We start from the raw sequence: 18,694 nt of genomic DNA, 5'->3' as shown, positions 1-18,694 counted from the left end.
CCTTACGCACGTTACCCTCAGGCGTTTACATTCATGGAGGCTCGTCGATCGTACCCCATTAGGTGGAAAACATTCACATTCTGGACTCGGGAGTACCGGTCAGACGGATACATAGCTGTATACAAAATTGGCAGCCCCCTTGTTAGCGGCCCTGCGATGCAAATGATACAAGTGTATAATTGCATTGGATAACAAGTTACGATGACAATGCGGGCTTAATTGTGGTTTATAGGCTTAGGAGCTCGTAAGATAACGAATCGATCATACAAGCATTTGAATAATCACAAACTTCAATTAATGGTTCCCCTTTCATACTAGTAGCTGCCATTCCCTCTCCTCCCCCTTCTTATAGACGGAGGCCTTTGATTGTGTATGGTAAGAGTGGTATTCTCAATTCTTGATTGAATAGAATCTCCATCATCACCACACAAGCGAAGCAGTTGGACTGATATCCTGCTGATCCCACGGATGAACTAGAGGGGCTTCGTACATTAAATAACATGAACGAGGTTTATATCTTCCTCATCTTGAGCCAGCACGGCTCTGTCTTAACCTCTAATATCTCCAGCATTGAAGCATTCTTCCACACCCTTTCAGTAAGAACACTATAACCCAGCTGCGGCCACTCATACATATCATTCATTCTTGGTGCCTACCATGGATTTCATCCTTGCTTATTCGGAGGAAAAATCCGGTCAGATTTCGGTCAGATTTGACCATCTCAATCTCAAACACTGTTTTACACTACAAAAAATCGAGCAACAATCGAGGCTCGATTTAACAAGATCAAATGATACATTGACTTGTTCTCGCTTGTGAACATATTCCAGACAAAATCTCGTATATATGGAAGAGCGTACCTAAATTGTTGGCAGGTTTCAACAATGGTCAATTGAGGATTGTTTTTTCTCTACCGAATAGCCTGCCTATCTTCGTTTACCGGCACGCTGGACAAGTATGTTGCCAAGCTAGATATACTCCAAGATAGTCATTTCCTCAGTAGTGGTTGATCAGCACAAATTCCATTGATGCTATCGAGGTAACATTCCACAGCTATGGAATCTTGTGTAATAGTTTGACATCTGCTACTTCTTTTTGAGAAATTCTCAATAGACCATCATTGACGAATACCAAGCAATTCACAATGTCGTGCTGTCCTTTAAACGATTGTTATCTTGCTGTAGCAGTCTTGTCAGCTGCGCAGTGCCCATTACTCAAGACCGTCGGTTCCCCTTCACTTGATGGACTTGCCAGCGGTGTTTGCGCCCAACTTGGAGGTTCTGTTGCTGTGGCAAATGCTTGCAACTGTCTTACTGCTGCCAATGCTCCAGGTGCTTGCGGCTCTGGATGTACAGATTCACGCGGAATTGGTCCAGGATATGCACTCTACACACCACTATCTAGTATTCTTGGAAGCGTAGCGAAGCTTGCAGGGGAATCAGTATGTCCAGGAACTACTGGATATTATTGTCCCACTGGTCAAACTTGTAAGACAAGAACCGGATCTGCACCTTATTGTTGCAATGATAGTACGTTATTTATCATCACTACTCACCAATTTAAGCTAACTTTCCAAAGGTACGGATTGCTACAATTCACTCGGACAATGCGCAGATACTTCATGGCAACAATACAGGGTCACAATCGGTGCTAGTACTAGCAATTTTTGCTGCGGAAACGGAACAATCGGTGTATACCAAAGCACAGGTCAAAACAGTGTTGGTATTTGTGCAACTGCTCGTTCTGCATTTTATACCGCTGTCAGTGCCATCTCAACGGGAAGTTGTTCTTATAGCACCTCCAGCACTGTCCTTTCGATTACTCTCTCTTCAAGTACAAGTACAAAATTAATTCCCTCGAGTTCGCAAACATCCAGTCTTATAAGAGATACACCAATAACTACGACCAGATCAACTTCTACCTCAACCGCAATATCGACATCTCCTAGGTCCAGTTCAACTCTGGTCCCAGACCCTCCGATAACTTTTACCAGATCCAGATCAACTTCTACTTCAACCGCAATATCGACATCTCCTAGGTCCAGTTCAACTCTGGTCCCAGACCCTCCGATAAGTTTTACTAGATCCAGATCTACTTCTACCTCAGTCTCAGTGCTCGTATCTCCTAGCTCCAGTTTGACATCTCAATCGCTTGCCTCGTCAATATCATCGGTGTCGTCTAGTACTTCGATATCGAATCCGACTTCGACGACGCAAATTATTCAATTGCCGACCTCTTCTTTGCCAATGGTCACATCTAGTACTTCCTCGAATGTGATTTTGACTTTAACTTCTACTTTTATTTCTCTTTCTACTTCTGTCTCCGAAAATTTGTCTTCTACTTTATTAACTTCCCCCACAACTTCAACTTTCTCATCTGTTGTCAATCAAAGTCCAGCTTCAGTCTCAGAATCTAGTACTTCGGTATCATCTTCCTCGTCCTCCATATCCTCACTGGAGATCTCACAATCTCAATCGCAATCCCAATCCCAATCCCAATCTTCATACATTGATTCCACCACCTCCTCTTCACAATATTCCTCTAGCGTAAACATCTTTATACCTTCAACCTTCATCGAACCAGTTACAATTCAATCCTCGATATTGACTGAAGCGGAATCGACGAATAGTAAATCGACACTTGCACTGGCGGAAACCCCTGCAGAACCATGTGATGCTAGTTTGTGTTTGTTTAGTCGAGTCATTCCTACTTCTCGCGAGCTTTGATTTTCTTAGGTTGTAAGGATGCTGCGGGGGTGGGGGGTTATTGAATGGTCATGGGCAGGAGAGAAGTAGCTGGGTTTGAGATGGAAAGATATTTAGCTTCTTGGAGGAATGGGGTCTGCTGCGAGTTTATGTTGCTAGTTTTGGAAATTTCTTTTATTAGTCTTTGAAAGATTTTTTGCGATTTATGAATAAAGGCTTATTTATGCATTTAAGGCAAGTGTTAGATCTGTAGCTCAAATGATATTGTTACTGCTCTCCTCTCATGGGTCTCCGAGATGAATATCTTATTGGCTTTGAATCGGTCTTTGCATATGTATTTGAAATGGTAGTTTGCTGTAGACCTTGCGTTGATATATTGTAGATGCGATCATTGAACAGTATTACTCTAGTATGAGGTTTTTCTTTTATTTGATACTCGATATATCAATTATATTTACTCCCTCGAATCTAGATATTCTTAATAGTTCCAGTGTGTTGAACTTTTGTCAAACGTATGATGAAAGAACCCGAATTTACCCCGAGTACGGTTAGTTAATGACTTGAATTCACTTTCAACAAGAGATCTTATATCATTGGTGTGAAGATCACCTAGAAATAAAGCAGATATCCGCTCTGGAAACACAAGAAAGTGTGGCCTCAAGTGGATCTATCGTTTGTAATTCACAATTACAACGTCCACTGTGGGAAACTTGAGATCTATCAGCGACCTTTCAAGAATAAATGTGAACAACAAAACTTCCCACACAGCATCAAGATTCACACCAAGAAAATCTCACAATGGCGTTCGTACACCCACCAACAACACAAGAACACAATCCTCAAATCCTTTACTAACATCTCTCACCCCACAGAACCCCATCCTACGATCCCAGAACCGACGCCATCGACGCCTGGTCCGCAGAAGCAAATCCACTCCGACGCAGCCCATCCCATCCCGAAGGTCCTCGATGCTACGATGCGAACATCATCCAAATCCCCGACCCACCCATTTTCAACCCCATTCCCTACTCCAAATATCCCGATCCCCATATCGGAATTTGCTATGCGGAATGGGAGGAGGAGATGAAGGAAAAATTGAAGGCGTATAGCGATGCGCGATTTTCGATTCGCATGGCGTATGTTTTGTCAAGGTTGGGGGAAAAACCGAGAGCGTATTTGGAGGTGAGGATGAGGGTTCATGAGAAGTTTGAGTTTAGGAATACGGACGAGATGTTTGAGGTGTTGGGGAAAGTTTATGGGGTTTTGGAGAAGAGGGCGAATGAGAATGTGGGTTTCGATACTGATGATGTGGTTGCGGAGCGGAGGAAGAGGTCTTAGATTGATGTTGTGCGATGTGATGAATGGATTTTGGGAGAGGAGTTGGTGGGGCTGTTTGTTTCAGGTTTACGTGTGTTTTTCAATGGCGTCCTGATGCTCTTGTTGTGCAGAAAACAAATTGCATGGTTGAGATGTTGGCTGCGCTTTCTCGATTGAGGTTCGCAGACCAAGTTCTTTGGAGATTGACATATGGCATGTCGTATTTGAATGGGTTCATTGTCGGGAAGACTGGCTATGAGGAAGGCATAAAATCTTGAATTTCATGCCCGTCACTTCACATCCACAGGTACATGCCGGAAATTTCAATGTAATTTTCATATCACAGAGCGTTGTGAAAGCAATATCCAGCTTCCAGCACATTGATATACATAAGATTGGAGGAACACAGAGCAAGAACCAAAGTGAAGACTTGATATTGTGAAATGAAAATTATGAATTATAAACTAATGATGCAATTTTCAAAACGACGTGTTTGGAATGACCACCTACATAAAGGCAGGCATCTTATACTCCATAGAATTGAATCTATAGCTAGCAATTGTTCGTCTCCGAAATAACATCATGACTTGACGAAGCTTCCAATTCGCACCACAACGGTTGGTAAATGAATTGAAAACAATGTTTTCTACCGTCTTCTCATTTCTGCCATGTTTATCACAGTCAAATAATCTCTAGGAATTATACCCATAATGAACTTATAAGGAATTTTGAGTCTTGCGGTACATCGCCCGATTTAGATGTCGAGGATCCGACAGATTAGGAAGTCACTCGACTTCGAGATTGGCATATTACCACCTCGCAATTTCCTTTATCTACTACCATCTCGATCTTCGCGACGGTATGAATTTTGGCTTCAATGACCCTACGTTTATAGGCAAATTACACGACCGTCTTGAGGATCAGCTCCCAAGAGGGTGTGTTTCTTTCCAGTACTTCTTCTATGTATAAAATATTTGATTATTGTGGATCGTAATCATTACTTTCCTCTCCATCGGTTTTGTTGCGCCTTTTTGCTACATTAAACTCTACTTGATCATATTCATCAAAGCTTGAAGCATCACAGACAATGAATCCAACGAAAAACATATCCGAAGAAGAAATCTTTTATTATCAATCTAAAAAACACATCCCCCAAAAACTCCAAATTAAACATCTTTATACATTCTAGTCTAACAAATCGCATTTTACATCAGTAATTTCTGATCGCTGGGGGGTTTGACCCTGATATGAATACTCCTCAAATTCAAGGACTATGCTGTCCCTGAACTCCCGTCTAAACAACCGAATACGCCCATGATACCCTAATATGTTAAAAATCAATTTCTTAAGGGTGGCCAAAACCTAGCTATGCCACCACTACGCTGTTCCAAACATGAAATTCTATGCATGCTCAAGAAATTGAAGACTCTGTAATCCCCTCTGAGGCCCTTGGTTTCCTAGAATTACTTAATCAGAGCTAGTATCAAGTAAAGCATCTGAAAGTTGCGGGCTTAATCGCTTTGAGTCTGTACTGGATCCAAAAACTTCTTGGTTCTCCAACTTTGCATGTCCTCCATGTCACCATCTTTATTCATAACCCACAAGCAGATATCGGTACTGTGGGCTCGTGGACACGTCCCATCTGCATTAAAATTATGAAGATGATATCTGCATTTTGTATGACTTCCCACATACAATGGTCCGCGAAGGAGCCGCACATCAATAGCGATAGTTTCGTTATTCAAAAGATCTTCGCGATCTGCCTTGGTCGTAACTTTCATGTAGTCGTTTGGACGTGTGTCTTCGAGATGGATCCAATAAGCGGTAAAAAGAGCAAGACCCCAGTGTGGATCTTGTTCGATATATATTTTCGTGATTTCATCTTTGCTGAAACCAACACCCACAGAAACGTGAGCTTTTGCGATGCAATCCATGATGTTGTCGGCGAGAGCGCCCAGTTCCAAGTGTGTGACTAGTCTGTATAGTGCGTCGGGGTTGTAACCTGCGTATGTGAATTTTCCCGAGTCCTCGTGGTAAATTCCGTGCAACGCTGGCAGCTTATCCTCGTGGAGCCAATCTAAAAACGCATCGAATGTTTGGACATCTACGTTAAAGGGGAGCGGAAATCTGTGATTGCTTAAGACAGGAACTCTACGAAAGAGAAGCCTTTTATTAATCTTGAACGCTTGACCTTCTACTAAAACAGAGACAGTTTGTTCGGACCTGTACTCAATAGAATCTTGTAAGTAATAATTTCAGTACACATCAATCGATGCTCATGATTAGATAATCTGTAAAGCCTTCAATTGACTAAAGTGAGGTGTGATTTTCTATCGAAGAGCGATACAATTGTATGTACCCAAGCATGCAAAATATATCAAGTGTGTAGAAAGAAATCATGACATACTCTTGTCGACTCAAGCCTTCCATCTGTACCCCTTGCATTTCATCCGACATTGTTGCGTGGTGTGGAGCTTTCTCGCTTAAATGCTTGTAAATGAAGCGAATATGAATGATATAGAATGATAGGTATCCAATGCTGTTAAAGACAGTGAGATAGTGATAAGATGGAGTCGAGAGATCTTATATGTGATGGTACCAGTTTGAGTATTCAGTAGCAGGTAGATTGTAATAGCGAAGGTAAATTATGAGTAAACCGGTAAGATTTATCGAAGTGAATGGATTGAATTAGTTATTGGAGATTAAATGGTCGAAAGCGACTAAATGTAATTGTATTATGAAAGATGTGATGAAGAAATAGATCGTGTAAGAGTTCAGAAGAAAGGGGCCTTCTGTCACCTATTTATAGATTCGAATAATTTGTGCGGGGAACGTCGTATTTGTTAGTTTTTTCTTCCCTATGAAATAGTAATGAGCTAGACTTACTAGCGATGATCTATAGAAAGCTTAGATAGTTTCAGCATTCGAATTTTTCATGCCAAGACTGATATGATAGCTCCTACAATCGAATTCGAGATTTAGATCGGCCCAGAAGCTTTCAAGTCCTCTTCGATCTCACACCTAGTTCAAATGGGCATGTCTTGTCATTCCACACTACTGTCTATTTAGGTAGGTTACTTATCATCACTCGTCATAGGAAGGTTCTGTTTGAAATGGTTGTAGATCTGGTGTTCATTATTCCACCCTTATCTATCTGTTTGCACCATGTAGTCTTGACGAAGAATATTCCCCAGATACGAGATATATATCTGCCTAAAATGCAAAGACTCACTCATGCCTCCTACTATTGCGTGTAATAGACTGTGCTGCATTAAACAGTAGTAATTCTCAAGGCTTGTTGAAGTTGAAGAAGGAAATCAGTTTGGTAATTACTATCCGGGTGTTGAAGGTTGAGAATATGTACACTTTCCTCAACTTTTTAAAGTGGGAAATTTGATCCATTATCATGAGTAATTACTGGGCTCACAGGTTAGTGTATTTTCAGCTAAGATTCAGCGTTGGGATGATCGCCGGCGTTGGCTTGATACCCATGTGTGAAAAGCAGTCTTGACTGGCTCATATTCCTCAAAGGGTCGGCTATGTACTTCCGATATCTCGAGTTTCAGGAAGGAATGAAGAGTACGGTTTACTCAATGGTTCAGTGTAAATCTGAACGCCATTGAATGAAACTAGAATTTTCAGACCACGGTCGTAACTTGACAATTTTAGGAACGATGATGACAGCTACAATGGAGGTTTGATGTAGTTAAGATCTCTACGCTTGCGAGAAAAAAGTTAAGCTCCCCCGCATTCTCTTTTCCTAGCGAGTGACTAGCGTGCGTCGTGCCCAGAAGCCAACAGGCATGACGTAGAATTGATACTTGACTTAGCGCAAAAACTGAGTTCAATTGCTGCGTGAAGGGTTTAAAAGTAGTGGTCTATAGGTTTAGGTTTGAACTACTAGCGGCTGAACTCTAATCCTCTAGATTGAAACTCAAATTAGATTTTATCCTGCCCTGTGTCAATAAGTCACGTGGAGAGGAGAGGAAAATTTAACCACTTTCCTGAGAGTGTATCCCTAGGATAGTCCTTACATATGTGCATATCAAAATGTATTTTTTCTCGCCGGAATGATAGCGAAATATATAATGTTGTGTAGTATGCAACCGGGGAACGGATGTCATAATCTCGATTTCCAAATTTCAGTGAAACTGCTCTACTGATGAGATCCGGTTTTAACTATTGCCGATAGTATGTTCTTATACTGCCAGCTAGATCCATCACATGTCCTTTAGGTACAAGAGCTTGATACGAATCGTGCTTCGCTCCGCGATAGACTTGGTCATCTTTTACTAATACCAAAGCACGACGCTCCATTCATGTATAATTAATTGATCCTTCTTTATTTAACAGTTAGACCGACAATGGTTGGGATCTGTTTAGAATACTGTAGGAACCACTAGGCTCGGTCTTCATTCAATGCCCAGCATTCATTTGCTAAATCCATAATCCCAAAATATAAAACTGAGCGTCAAAGTTCAGATCATCTATTTTGAATGAAGTCACTAATGATCCCAAAACCGCAGAGTTATACCATTCTGCGATCATACTTTCATGCATGTCTCTTCAGCCTCGGGTCTCAACCCAGTCCCATAGAGCACCTATATCTCTCACACGCCAGTTTAATTTTTAATTTTGATCATTGAGGTATGAGCTGGGAATTATCAAATTATGCGGGGCTAGGGAAACTAAAATCATGAAACTTTTGATTCTAATAGCATCTAGTATAAGAAAGAGATGAGACAAAGAGCCATGTTTCTTCAATAATCTATTCTCCAAGGTCTTCTTCATCTCCATCATCGTCTTCCTCTTCGTCTTCCTCTTCGTCTTCCTCTTCGTCTTCCTCTTCGTCTTCCTCTTCGTCTTCCTCTTCGTCTTCCTCTTCGTCTTCCTCTTCGTCTTCCTCTTCGTCTTCCTCTTCGTCTTCCTCTTCGTCTTCCTCTTCATCTTCGTCTTCTTCCTCATCACTTTCCTCGTCACTTTCCTCATTGCTGTCGGTATCTCCACATACATCATCCTCTTCATGAACATGAAATCGGCATCCACTGAGACGGGGATCCTCAATGGTGATTTTTCGGCTCAATTTGATGAAGTCAGTGGTGAAATCGTCGACCTTCAAAAGTGATTTTATCTCCCAATTTTCAATCACCTTTCGGTATTTATCTGTGTTCCCTCGAAGAGTGTAAACAAACAATTCGATAGCATAATCTCGGAGTTTTGAGTTCTGGAAGGTGTTGTAATAAATTTCCTTAACGCTGCTCGCTTTAAAATAGAAGTTCTCCTTGTAATGTCTGCTACGGATAAAAGTCATAATTCTGTCCATGGCAACGTGTAGAACTAGCAACTCTGCAAGTGCATACAATGAACAGTTTTCGCTATTCGAGATTGATTTCTTGGACAAACGCAGCTTGCCGGTATAGATCCACTCGATGATTATGTCGAAGAGCTTGGGAGATTCATCTGAGAGTCTTGTGACCCTTTTGCCCTTCTCAAAACAGTCTTTGAAGTAAGAAGAGTGTGCGCATATCTTCTTTTTGTGAACACGAAAAAGCTTCTTGTCGTCATCTCGACCGACATGGATATCGACCATATCTGTTCCAACCGAACTGTATATCATGATCAGCTTGTAATGCTGTGTATTAGTATAATATTGACCTACTCTGCAAAGAAAGCAGCAGTGGAATTTTTACTGATGGTGGGACCTTGAGCTTTTGAAGTTGTAGGAGAGCCCGACGAGATTTCAGAGTGACTGCGCTTTCGGGCCATGGTGAAGCTTTTGAATGATATCTCACAGCTTAACTTGATTGGAAAACTTCTGAAATAGGCTTTCAAATCTAAGGAATAAAGCTTTTTGTTTATGAAGTGATTGGTTTTGCTTACTTGTGGGTAATAGCGGTGGCCTAATCAAGTCCTGAAAGTAACTTGTCAGTTTTTAGTCAATAGAGAAGATATTTCCCAAGGAGGCATTTATCCAGAAGGGTTTCCTTTTAATTCGTAAGCTTGAGGAGCCTGAAGATTGCGAAGTTATCCAAAGAATAGTGAATACCAAATTTCAGTTTACCCAGAGTCCGCAATCTTGGGCGGCTATCGTGCGATGACATTCAGACTATTACGTGTTTTCAAACATGATATTCTGACTAGATAGTTGATTGAAAGACGAATACTCAACTTTTTTCTTAGACGGGCTCTCAAATTGATGGTTACCAGCTCACCCACATCGATGCTGAAGTTTCTCTCTTGAAATACTGTAATACTGGTTCATTCTTTCACGAGTACCTATTAACACCTTAAATACTGCAGCTATAAGCTGAGTCATAGCTTCCCCTAAACTCTGGCAAAACATAGGTCCTAATATTCTCTCGAGGCTAGAGATGTGGTAGCTCCATGTAACACCGTCATATGGGATCTGAAACTCTAGCAATCATGGATTGAGTTCCAAGAAGTCTCATTATGGCCAAAGAAAATGTTTCATAGAAGCATGTCAGAATTGCAAATAGAAAGAGAGCATGTAAGTAAGTAGCACCATTTGGGAATCAGTCATTGAATCCTGTTGAGTAGAGATGACCGAGAGACGTTTAAAATGCATTGATTACTCTAGAATTTGAAGCTAAAGTAGCTGCATTGTTCCTATTTTTGTTTCCCTACATTCATAAACTTTGAGATTCCTGCAATGCGTTCCATACTCAGAGAAAAGCTATATCTGTGTCTGAAACCTGAGAAGTAAGTCCTCCCAGCATCTGCAATTAGATATAGCTGATCTTTCCTTTGAAGTCTCGAAGTATCGGGGGGAGAAGAATTGAAGAATCTCTGAGCTGCCTAAAGTCCAGAGTACAGCTTAGCACTGGAAAGCGACCATATCCAAGCTTCGTGCATACCCAGGTACATATGGCAGGATTAAGAGACGTCAATACCTCAAATCGATTCAACATTCTCAATGACCTCGAAGTATGATACCAACCTAAAAACCTCAACTATCTTGTTTTCGGACTATATTCAAGACTCTTGAGGGCTTTTGGAGAGCCTCGGTTTCTTTGCTGGTGGTATTCTTCTTTTTTTTATCTGTTCATGCGACAAAATAGTGACCTTTACTTCCCCACGACGATCTTTTGCCAAGCACTTCTCACTTTTATCATGCATATGGAACCGACAGCCCGAGCCTTTGCTTGGATCTTCGATAGTCACCCTCCGACTTATACTTAAATAATCACCGGCAAGATCTTTGTTATCCATGGCAGACAACAATTCAGGCGTTGGAATATCCTTCTCTGCTTTATTGCGGACTACATATGCAACCTTTTCTGCACAATACTGTCTGAATTTTGAGGTTTTAGCAGTCCTTTCGTAAATTCTCTTAAGACCAGTAGGATCGTAACTAACACAGTATATAGCATCAAGCCTTCGGTGAAGTTCCATGACTCGATCCATAAGCTCTGGAAGAAGTAATTCTTCTGCAAGTTGGTAGAGACATAGGAGATCCCAGGATCTGTACTGAACAAAATGTTTATCGCCACCAATGATCTCAATACCTCGCAAGCAATCTGTGTGGACCCACTCAAGAAGAACGTCGAAGGTACTTGGTACATGATGTGGAAATTCGACGATTTTGCGGTTGTTATTGGAAAGCTCCTTGAAACATGGTATTTTATCGAAAAGTATGTTTTTGTGCACATGAAAGACCTTCTTGTGACTGTTCTTGCCTATAAGAACCCGAACCATCTCTGATCCAAGCTCACTGATCAAAGTGTTAGTCTTGGTCTGCAAATCAAAGATGAAATAATACTTACTCTGAAAATGGCGTCCAAGGCTCCTTGAAAGGTTCATCATCGTGTTCCTCGTCGGCGAGGGGCAATCCGCTACGTTTCAAAGACATGACTGTATGTACCGCTTGGATCTTCACAATAGATTGGCAAACGGACAGCGTAATCTCCTTAGTTGGATGGAAATCAGTCACTCTCGACTTGACTATTCATATATTGTTGACTGGTGATGGAAAGATATGTATTAAAGGATTGTTTAAATTTCAGTCTAGTCTTGAGACACTTAAAAATGCCATGAGATAGCCAGCCTTGAGAAGCTGAATTACTGATTGTGCGGATTGATGCCAAGACTGAAAATCCTTGATTACTTTTGATTTGTGAAGCGGGGTCAAAAATGGTTGTGAAAAATGAACTAGCGACGCGTTGGAGCTACGTGATATTCGCTGCCTAGACACTGAATTGACTTAGGTAAATGCTTTAAATAAACATCATTTGACTTCTTGCAAGTTGATATTACTCAAAGGCTCTCATCTCATCTCATATCGCATTACACTTCAGACATCACATTCATCAAAATTAAAGCCGTATCTTGAAATCATCAACTTTAATTTCCTTTTCTTTCACCCCTAATCTTTTAATTCTATTCATACAAAAAAGAAACAATGCAATAGGTAAATAAGTCCCCACCAAATCCAGCCATACAAACCGGCCGATCTGATTCGATCCAATCAAATCCCATCCCTAAGAAAATAAAAAAGAAATATAAAGAAAATCCAAAAACCCATCCATTGATCCTTCCAAAATGCAAATACCATTCATATCACATCTAATCTAGCCTTTTATTACCCCCATACACGGCATATCATCTAAGCGTCAACAAATCGAGCAAGACGGCCATTGACAGATCGCTTGTAGGAGCCCTTGACTCCGATACAAACGGCTTGTCCAACAGTCAACTTACACTCGCTTCCGAGAGCAGGGTTCCAGAGATTAAGATTAGCGGCGCTGACACCGTAATAGTTCTCGATGTTGGTGCAAGAGCAGCTGTTATCTTCAATGGTGACCCATTTATCACAGGTGGAGATTGTACCTGTGGCTGTTGGAGCTGGAGCAACGGTTCCAGTGGCAGTCTTGGTTGGGATGACGGTTGTGGTGGCTTTGGCTGTGGTGGAGCTTGCTACGACTGTGCTAGAAGCTTTGGTGGAAGAGGCAGCAATGGAAGATACTTTGCTTGTCTCGAGACCAAGAGCGGAGGAAGTAGAAGATCCTCCATAAACTGGAGCACCAGCTGTTGTGGTTGCCTTAGCCGAAGAAGAGGAAGCTTTACTTGTCTCAAGACCGAGTGCAGATGAGGCAGATGAACCGATAGCAGTCTTGACTGAGCTAACTCCTGAAGCAGAGATGTAAATTGAGCTGCTAATCACAACAGTACCAGAAGTCTTGACAGTTGAAGTACTAGCACCCTTGATGGATGAAGCAGTAGTATCTGGGTGAGTACCGTAAGATAGAACCGAGGAGACACCAGTACCAGCGACTTTGCTAGATGAAGATACTCCAGTTCCGGAGAGTTTTGTAGTGGTAGGGTAAGCTGGGGCAGTTCCATAGCCAAGTGCAGAGGAAGCGGGAGCAGATCCGTATCCGTGAGCAGATGATGAAGCGGAAGTTCCAACAATCTTGCTGGAAGAGACGCCAGTTCCAGCGATCTTACTGGTGCTGTATCCAGAGATACCAGTGCCAGTTATCTTGCTGGAGGAGGGTCCGGTACCAGAGACCTTAATGGATGAAGATGCACCGGTTCCAGAAACCTTGATGCTAGTAGCTGATGCTGATCCTGAAGTCTTAAGAGTGGCACTGGCAGAAACGGCAGATGGCTTGGATGAAGCAGCAGCGCTGGTTGGCTTTGCGGAGGTGGTAGCAGCGGCCTTGGTGGTGGAAACTGCCTTAGCAGAAGAAACTGGAACGGTACCGACAGTCTTGATAGAGACTCCCTTACCACCAGCTGGAAGAGTTGGGCCGAGGGGGAAACATTTGTCAATAGGAGTGATCAAGTTGTTGTTGGTGTAGATGGAGGTTTTTGCCTTCCAGCTCTTGTCTCCACCAGATTCAGTGTAGACACCAAGGTTAAGGTCAACACCAACAGTTGCACCTAAAGTGACACCGAAAACATCGGCTGATCCGGGGCATACACCTTGAGTGTTAAATTCAGCTCCAAGATCAATCTTGACATCTGGTATTCTGAGGAAAAGTCCACCTCCGAAGCCCCACTTGCTGAGAACGGTAAGTCCGACATCAAGACCAAGTTCGGTGTACAATTGCAAGCTTCCATCGACCTCAACGCTGACCTTAGGAGTTTGAGGAGTCGCGGTTGGAACCCAGCCTTTGAAGCTAGAATCAACACCGTTGATGCCAAGAACAGCAGAGGAAGAATCTGGGATGGCAACGTTGACACCAGCGCTGATTGAAGCACTTCCTTCGATACCGCTGAGAGCGAAACCGGCATCGACGGTGAATTGAGGACCTAGGTCGATGATCTTTGGAATAGACCATCCTGGAAGACCAACAGTAACCAAGTTCCAGTCTTTGGACCACCCACTACCCAATGTACCGGAAACAGAGAATCCAAGAGCCAAGTTAGCACCTAATCCTTTTGGAGTAGCATTGATAGAGATAGACTTGACACTGGTTGGAATGCCGATGATGGTATTCATAACAATCTTTCCTTGAACATCGATAGTACCGGTGGTAGCACAACCAGGACAGTCAATGGAGAAGTCGAGTCCATTGTTGGTAGATTTACTGAAGAAGGTCTGAGGAAGACTGTGAGCCATGTTAAGAGATAGAGTCTTGCTAACAGTGTCGGTTCTCTTTGATGAAGAGGATGTTGACATGGCACCAAACTCAATAACGGCACCAGACATGACATCATCCCAGTCCGAGAGAGTAGCATTGAAGTTGACAATGAAGTTTTGCTCATCATAAACATCGACTCCGTGGACAATCCATGGCTGTCTACCAGATTCTGATGCAGCAGCGCACGCACCCCAGTTGTTGATCATGAAAAATGTACGATTCTCATGAAAGTTGACCCAGGACCAATCGGAAATGGCATCTTGGAAAGTAGCATTGTCTTTGAAGGTGAGCACAAGATCACCGTTGCATTGCACGTCTGTGAGACTGTCGGCAAAATGCTCGGTGGAGATAACAAGTTCTGTTTCGCCTGTGTTAAGGGTTACATTGACAAAAGTTGAACCTATTCTTCGTTAAACGATTATTTCGTAATTAAGATAGGATAGGCAGCATACCATTTGATGATCCCCAGATAAGACTGAGTTCACTTTGAAGAGTGACGCTAGGTGGTGCATCTCTTCTTTGAAGACCAAGGTCTCTCGGATGATATGGGACCAGAGTTTCCTTGATTGCTTGAGCAGTGCAGCTCTGCCATAAAGAAAGAGCCGCAAGGGCAAAGACTGATTGACGCATGATATAGATATTATGATTGCAATTTCAAAGAAAAATGAAAGAAATGTGAAATTCGGCTACTCGTATCAAAAACAGCACTCAATGAATGAATGAAACGGACCAATAGATCCTAGAAAAGGAAAAAAGAATGACTAGAGAGATGCTGTAAAGAGAATGTGAAATGAGATGGAGAGAAGAAGGTAGGAGTCAGTAACACTCCTCTGTCTTATATACCGACCATCCTCTCTCCCTCGAGCCTTACAAGATGGAATAATCAGATCAACCGTCACGCAATTTACATGATCATAGAAGGATTGCTGTGAACCTGGTGGTGAGAGGTGCCAAGAACTGCCTGGATTCTTGTGTGTGTGTTTTCGACCCAGCCAAGCGAGTCATGAAGGTACATTTTTAGAAGACTTCTTCCAAAAACTTATCATGAACAGTAAAAAAGCAGTGTGTTCTGCGTAGGATGCTGACTGTGAGGAAATTTCGGGTACTCCTTCAACAGCATTACCTAGGAAAACGTGGTGTTATCCACGTGAGAAGCTAACTTCTCGGGATGATCAAACACATCGGCTTGAACGGCATATCAACCTCAATTCTCGAACGGTTTCGAAGGAACAACTTGATGATCAGGTATTTCCCTAAACCGGTAGAAAATTATCAATAATAGATGCTTTTCATATGAGTACGTAAGCCTCAACTAGAGATGAGGTTACAGAAGGATGTTGAAGGAAGAATGTGGGAGACAAGGGAAATAACGTGCTAATCTTGATTGAGGCTGTACGTAAAGTGACCAATAAACAGATCTATGGCGATTTCCACAGGGGGTGAAAAATGCTTATAGGCACAAATAAGAACACAGGGAAGACGATGATGACTAGCCCATGACAACTCAGTAGTGCTTATGGTTATATTACCCTGTATGTTTGAGAACTCCCCCGCACCCACGGTTCCTGTCATAGTTTTAAGCACTGGCCTGATCAGCAGCGGCCTATCAATAGGGAGAATGATTAGCCACAAATGGTAACTGTAATTGGCTGAAACTTTACGATCAAAAAAGTGGACGCCTAATTCTGTGTTCAAATTGTGAATAATGTGGAATCTGAAATACGACAATCACTAATTGGCCCCGAGCTCCTGCTCATAATGTATATGAAAGTTTTTGTAGGATTATAGGAGTGATTATATGATGATGTGCTTACCACACTAGCTGAGTAGTCAATCAAGAGGTCTACTGATAAGTGGCCCATAGCAACAATGTGGAGAAATCATTCATCTATTACGATTCAAGAGAGGAGACAAACTGATCCTACTCGTCCCAAAGACGATTCAGGAAAAGAAGCAGAAGACAGAAAATGGAAGTTGCTCGTGTTGGGAGCTGTTGGTTTGTGAGACCAGGAAACTATTTTTGAGCTGGCTTGAAATTACTGCGCCTGTGAGATACAACCACATCAATGCAATGTACCTAGCTACAGCTGTATTTGTTGAGAAATTTCTCATTAACACAGGCCTCTTTCAAGAAATGTCATTGGCCGCCAATTCACTGGAAACAAATAATATGTTGTTCCGTGGCTTGTGATTGCTGCAGGTACCCGGCACAGCCTTCATTGCTTATTCCAACTGTTGTATTACACAAATTTCTCTGCCCCGGTAATTGCGTCTGACTATCCGGTATTTATAGAATCCTCTCAAATAAGCCTTCAGGATTTTAAAATGTAACGCTGGTCATAAAGTGAATAAAGAGTCTTCAGAATCCTTTCAATTTCCGCCTCACAAAGACTTTCTCTCATCAACATTCACTTTTTTGCCAATTTCCTTTAAGCAAACGGAAAATATCATCTGCTTTTTTTCTTCCATTTAAGATTATTCAAAAAACGGCACTAGCAACTCAGCTACTGCGCCTGCTTCGGTTATCTCATTGCTTTTCAAATCCTTCTCCATTTAAGGTCAACAAGCTTTCAATTTTTTACAAACTCAACCCATCAACCTTACAAACACACGACTCCATACACCACATCCATAAAACCTTCGAATAACTTCAACTCTTCAATTATCAACCGCCAAGATGAGTTGCATTGATCCCTCCATCACACTCTTCCCCGTTCTCGTTCTCGCTGGCAGCGACGATTATGTCAATGCTTGCACTGCAGGTAACATCACCTCCAACTCTGCTGCCGTGAGCGCCATGACAAAATGCTGCGGTAGTGCCCCCGTCAACGTTATCTTGGAGGGCTGTTATAGTTACTGCAATGTTACTAGCAGTGCTGATCAACAAGCTTTCGAACAATGCTTCGGTTCAAGTGATGGTATTACACCAGATGTTGATTACGGCTGCACCTTGGATGACGCTTCAGGACATGAGGTTCCTGGCAGCGGTACCATCACCCCAAGCTCTACTGGAACATCAGCTCAAATTGCCACTCTTGTCCCCATCACCGTTACTACAAGCTCCGGTGCTGCTACCACTACCGCAACTTCTGGTCAAGCTACCGCAACAGCCGCCGCCAACTCAACCTCGACCTCTGCCTCTGGCACCGAAAAGCCTTCGACAACCAGCAAGACTTCAGCATCGGCTTCCTCTTCCGCTGCTACTCCTTCCACCACTGCCAACGCTGGTCCAACCGTCAAGCAATTCTCCAAGGGTGCTATCGCCGTTATCGCACTTGCTTTCGCCCGTCTTTTGATTTAAATGTGAAGGATTATGAAGGAGATTGCAGACCAGAAAGAATGATTGATTCTCGTGGTGGGATAGAATAATATGTTGTGGATTTGGGGACAAATTGACTACGTGGATTATTGAATTTGATGGACTGCATTTTCGAAATACAATTGGCGCATTATAGGAGCATAATGGTGGTGCATAGCGTGTTTAACTTTGGGTTTCATGACTATACATTCTAGAATCGAAGTTACTTTTTTCGATTCCATATCTATGTCTCCAACTTCGTTTCCAAGTGATGTGATAATTGTAGACTGTGAATGTTGGAAACTTCACCGCAATATGTATCTGTGAGGCACAGGATCTGAAGCCATATCCAACACGGACAACGCGAGACAAAAATAAGAAATTGAAGCAAATGTAAGCCATGGGGGCAAGAGCGATGTAACTACACAAGGATCAAGGTGTAACTATCTGAAAGCCAATGAAGTCTCAAGATTAGAGCTTCATCCAACAAATACACATGGAATTACAAAATATCAAAGAAGACTTATTACAGCCACTTAATTACTTACCTGTAAGCATCCCGAGGTCATCCATAACGATAAGTCATATTTGTTGCAACGATTCTTGATTGGCCTGTGATCAATGTTGGTTGTAAACATTGAAAAGAATAAAAACGAGGGATGAGACGAGATCAAAAGATAGGATGATGATTACTAATGCGCTAGTCCCAATCAAGTTTGAAGTAGCACAGGGGTGAATTATGTGCCCTAATTATAGAATAATGACTA

The 18,694-nt window shown here is 42.2% G+C and overlaps 7 protein-coding genes across 7 annotated transcripts; 3 read left to right on the top strand and 4 right to left on the bottom strand.

Annotated features, from left to right (window-relative positions):
• Positions 1 to 1,144: 1,144 nt before the first annotated feature.
• Positions 1,145 to 2,038, top strand: EAE98_003110 (uncharacterized protein; the record flags this gene model as incomplete). Its single annotated transcript, XM_038950730.1, has 3 exons — positions 1,145 to 1,529; positions 1,579 to 1,760; positions 1,949 to 2,038. 3 exons carry the CDS (start codon positions 1,145 to 1,147, stop codon positions 2,036 to 2,038), a joined length of 657 nt encoding a protein of 218 aa, XP_038813259.1.
• Positions 2,039 to 3,503: 1,465 nt separating this feature from the next.
• EAE98_003109 (uncharacterized protein) lies at positions 3,504 to 4,043 on the top strand (the record flags this gene model as incomplete). Its single annotated transcript, XM_038950729.1, has 2 exons — positions 3,504 to 3,508; positions 3,578 to 4,043. 2 exons carry the CDS (start codon positions 3,504 to 3,506, stop codon positions 4,041 to 4,043), a joined length of 471 nt encoding a protein of 156 aa, XP_038813258.1.
• A 1,490-nt stretch (positions 4,044 to 5,533) lies between these two features.
• EAE98_003108 (uncharacterized protein) lies at positions 5,534 to 6,479 on the bottom strand (the record flags this gene model as incomplete). The annotated part of the gene is made up of 2 exons (XM_038950728.1): positions 5,534 to 6,245; positions 6,430 to 6,479. The coding sequence occupies 2 exons, from the start codon at positions 6,477 to 6,479 to the stop codon at positions 5,534 to 5,536; spliced, it is 762 nt and encodes a 253-aa protein (XP_038813257.1).
• A 2,311-nt stretch (positions 6,480 to 8,790) lies between these two features.
• Positions 8,791 to 9,788, bottom strand: EAE98_003107 (uncharacterized protein; the record flags this gene model as incomplete). The annotated part of the gene is made up of 2 exons (XM_038950727.1): positions 8,791 to 9,628; positions 9,682 to 9,788. The coding sequence occupies 2 exons, from the start codon at positions 9,786 to 9,788 to the stop codon at positions 8,791 to 8,793; spliced, it is 945 nt and encodes a 314-aa protein (XP_038813256.1).
• A 1,227-nt stretch (positions 9,789 to 11,015) lies between these two features.
• Positions 11,016 to 11,892, bottom strand: EAE98_003106 (uncharacterized protein; the record flags this gene model as incomplete). The annotated part of the gene is made up of 2 exons (XM_038950726.1): positions 11,016 to 11,754; positions 11,807 to 11,892. The coding sequence occupies 2 exons, from the start codon at positions 11,890 to 11,892 to the stop codon at positions 11,016 to 11,018; spliced, it is 825 nt and encodes a 274-aa protein (XP_038813255.1).
• A 472-nt stretch (positions 11,893 to 12,364) lies between these two features.
• EAE98_003105 (uncharacterized protein) lies at positions 12,365 to 15,259 on the bottom strand (the record flags this gene model as incomplete). The annotated part of the gene is made up of 2 exons (XM_038950725.1): positions 12,365 to 15,029; positions 15,082 to 15,259. 2 exons carry the CDS (start codon positions 15,257 to 15,259, stop codon positions 12,646 to 12,648), a joined length of 2,562 nt encoding a protein of 853 aa, XP_038813254.1. The 3' UTR covers positions 12,365 to 12,645.
• Positions 15,260 to 17,306: 2,047 nt separating this feature from the next.
• On the top strand, positions 17,307 to 17,930 carry EAE98_003104 (uncharacterized protein; the record flags this gene model as incomplete). The annotated part of the gene is made up of 1 exon (XM_038950724.1): positions 17,307 to 17,930. One exon carries the CDS (start codon positions 17,307 to 17,309, stop codon positions 17,928 to 17,930), a length of 624 nt encoding a protein of 207 aa, XP_038813253.1.
• Between the last annotated feature and the right edge of the window lie 764 nt (positions 17,931 to 18,694).

The sequence above is a fragment of the Botrytis deweyae genome (genome assembly GCF_014898535.1).
Source record: "Botrytis deweyae strain B1 chromosome Unknown BDEW_005, whole genome shotgun sequence".
Lineage (NCBI taxonomy): Eukaryota > Fungi > Ascomycota > Leotiomycetes > Helotiales > Sclerotiniaceae > Botrytis > Botrytis deweyae.
This window is presented reverse-complemented; position numbering and strand designations above follow the sequence as displayed.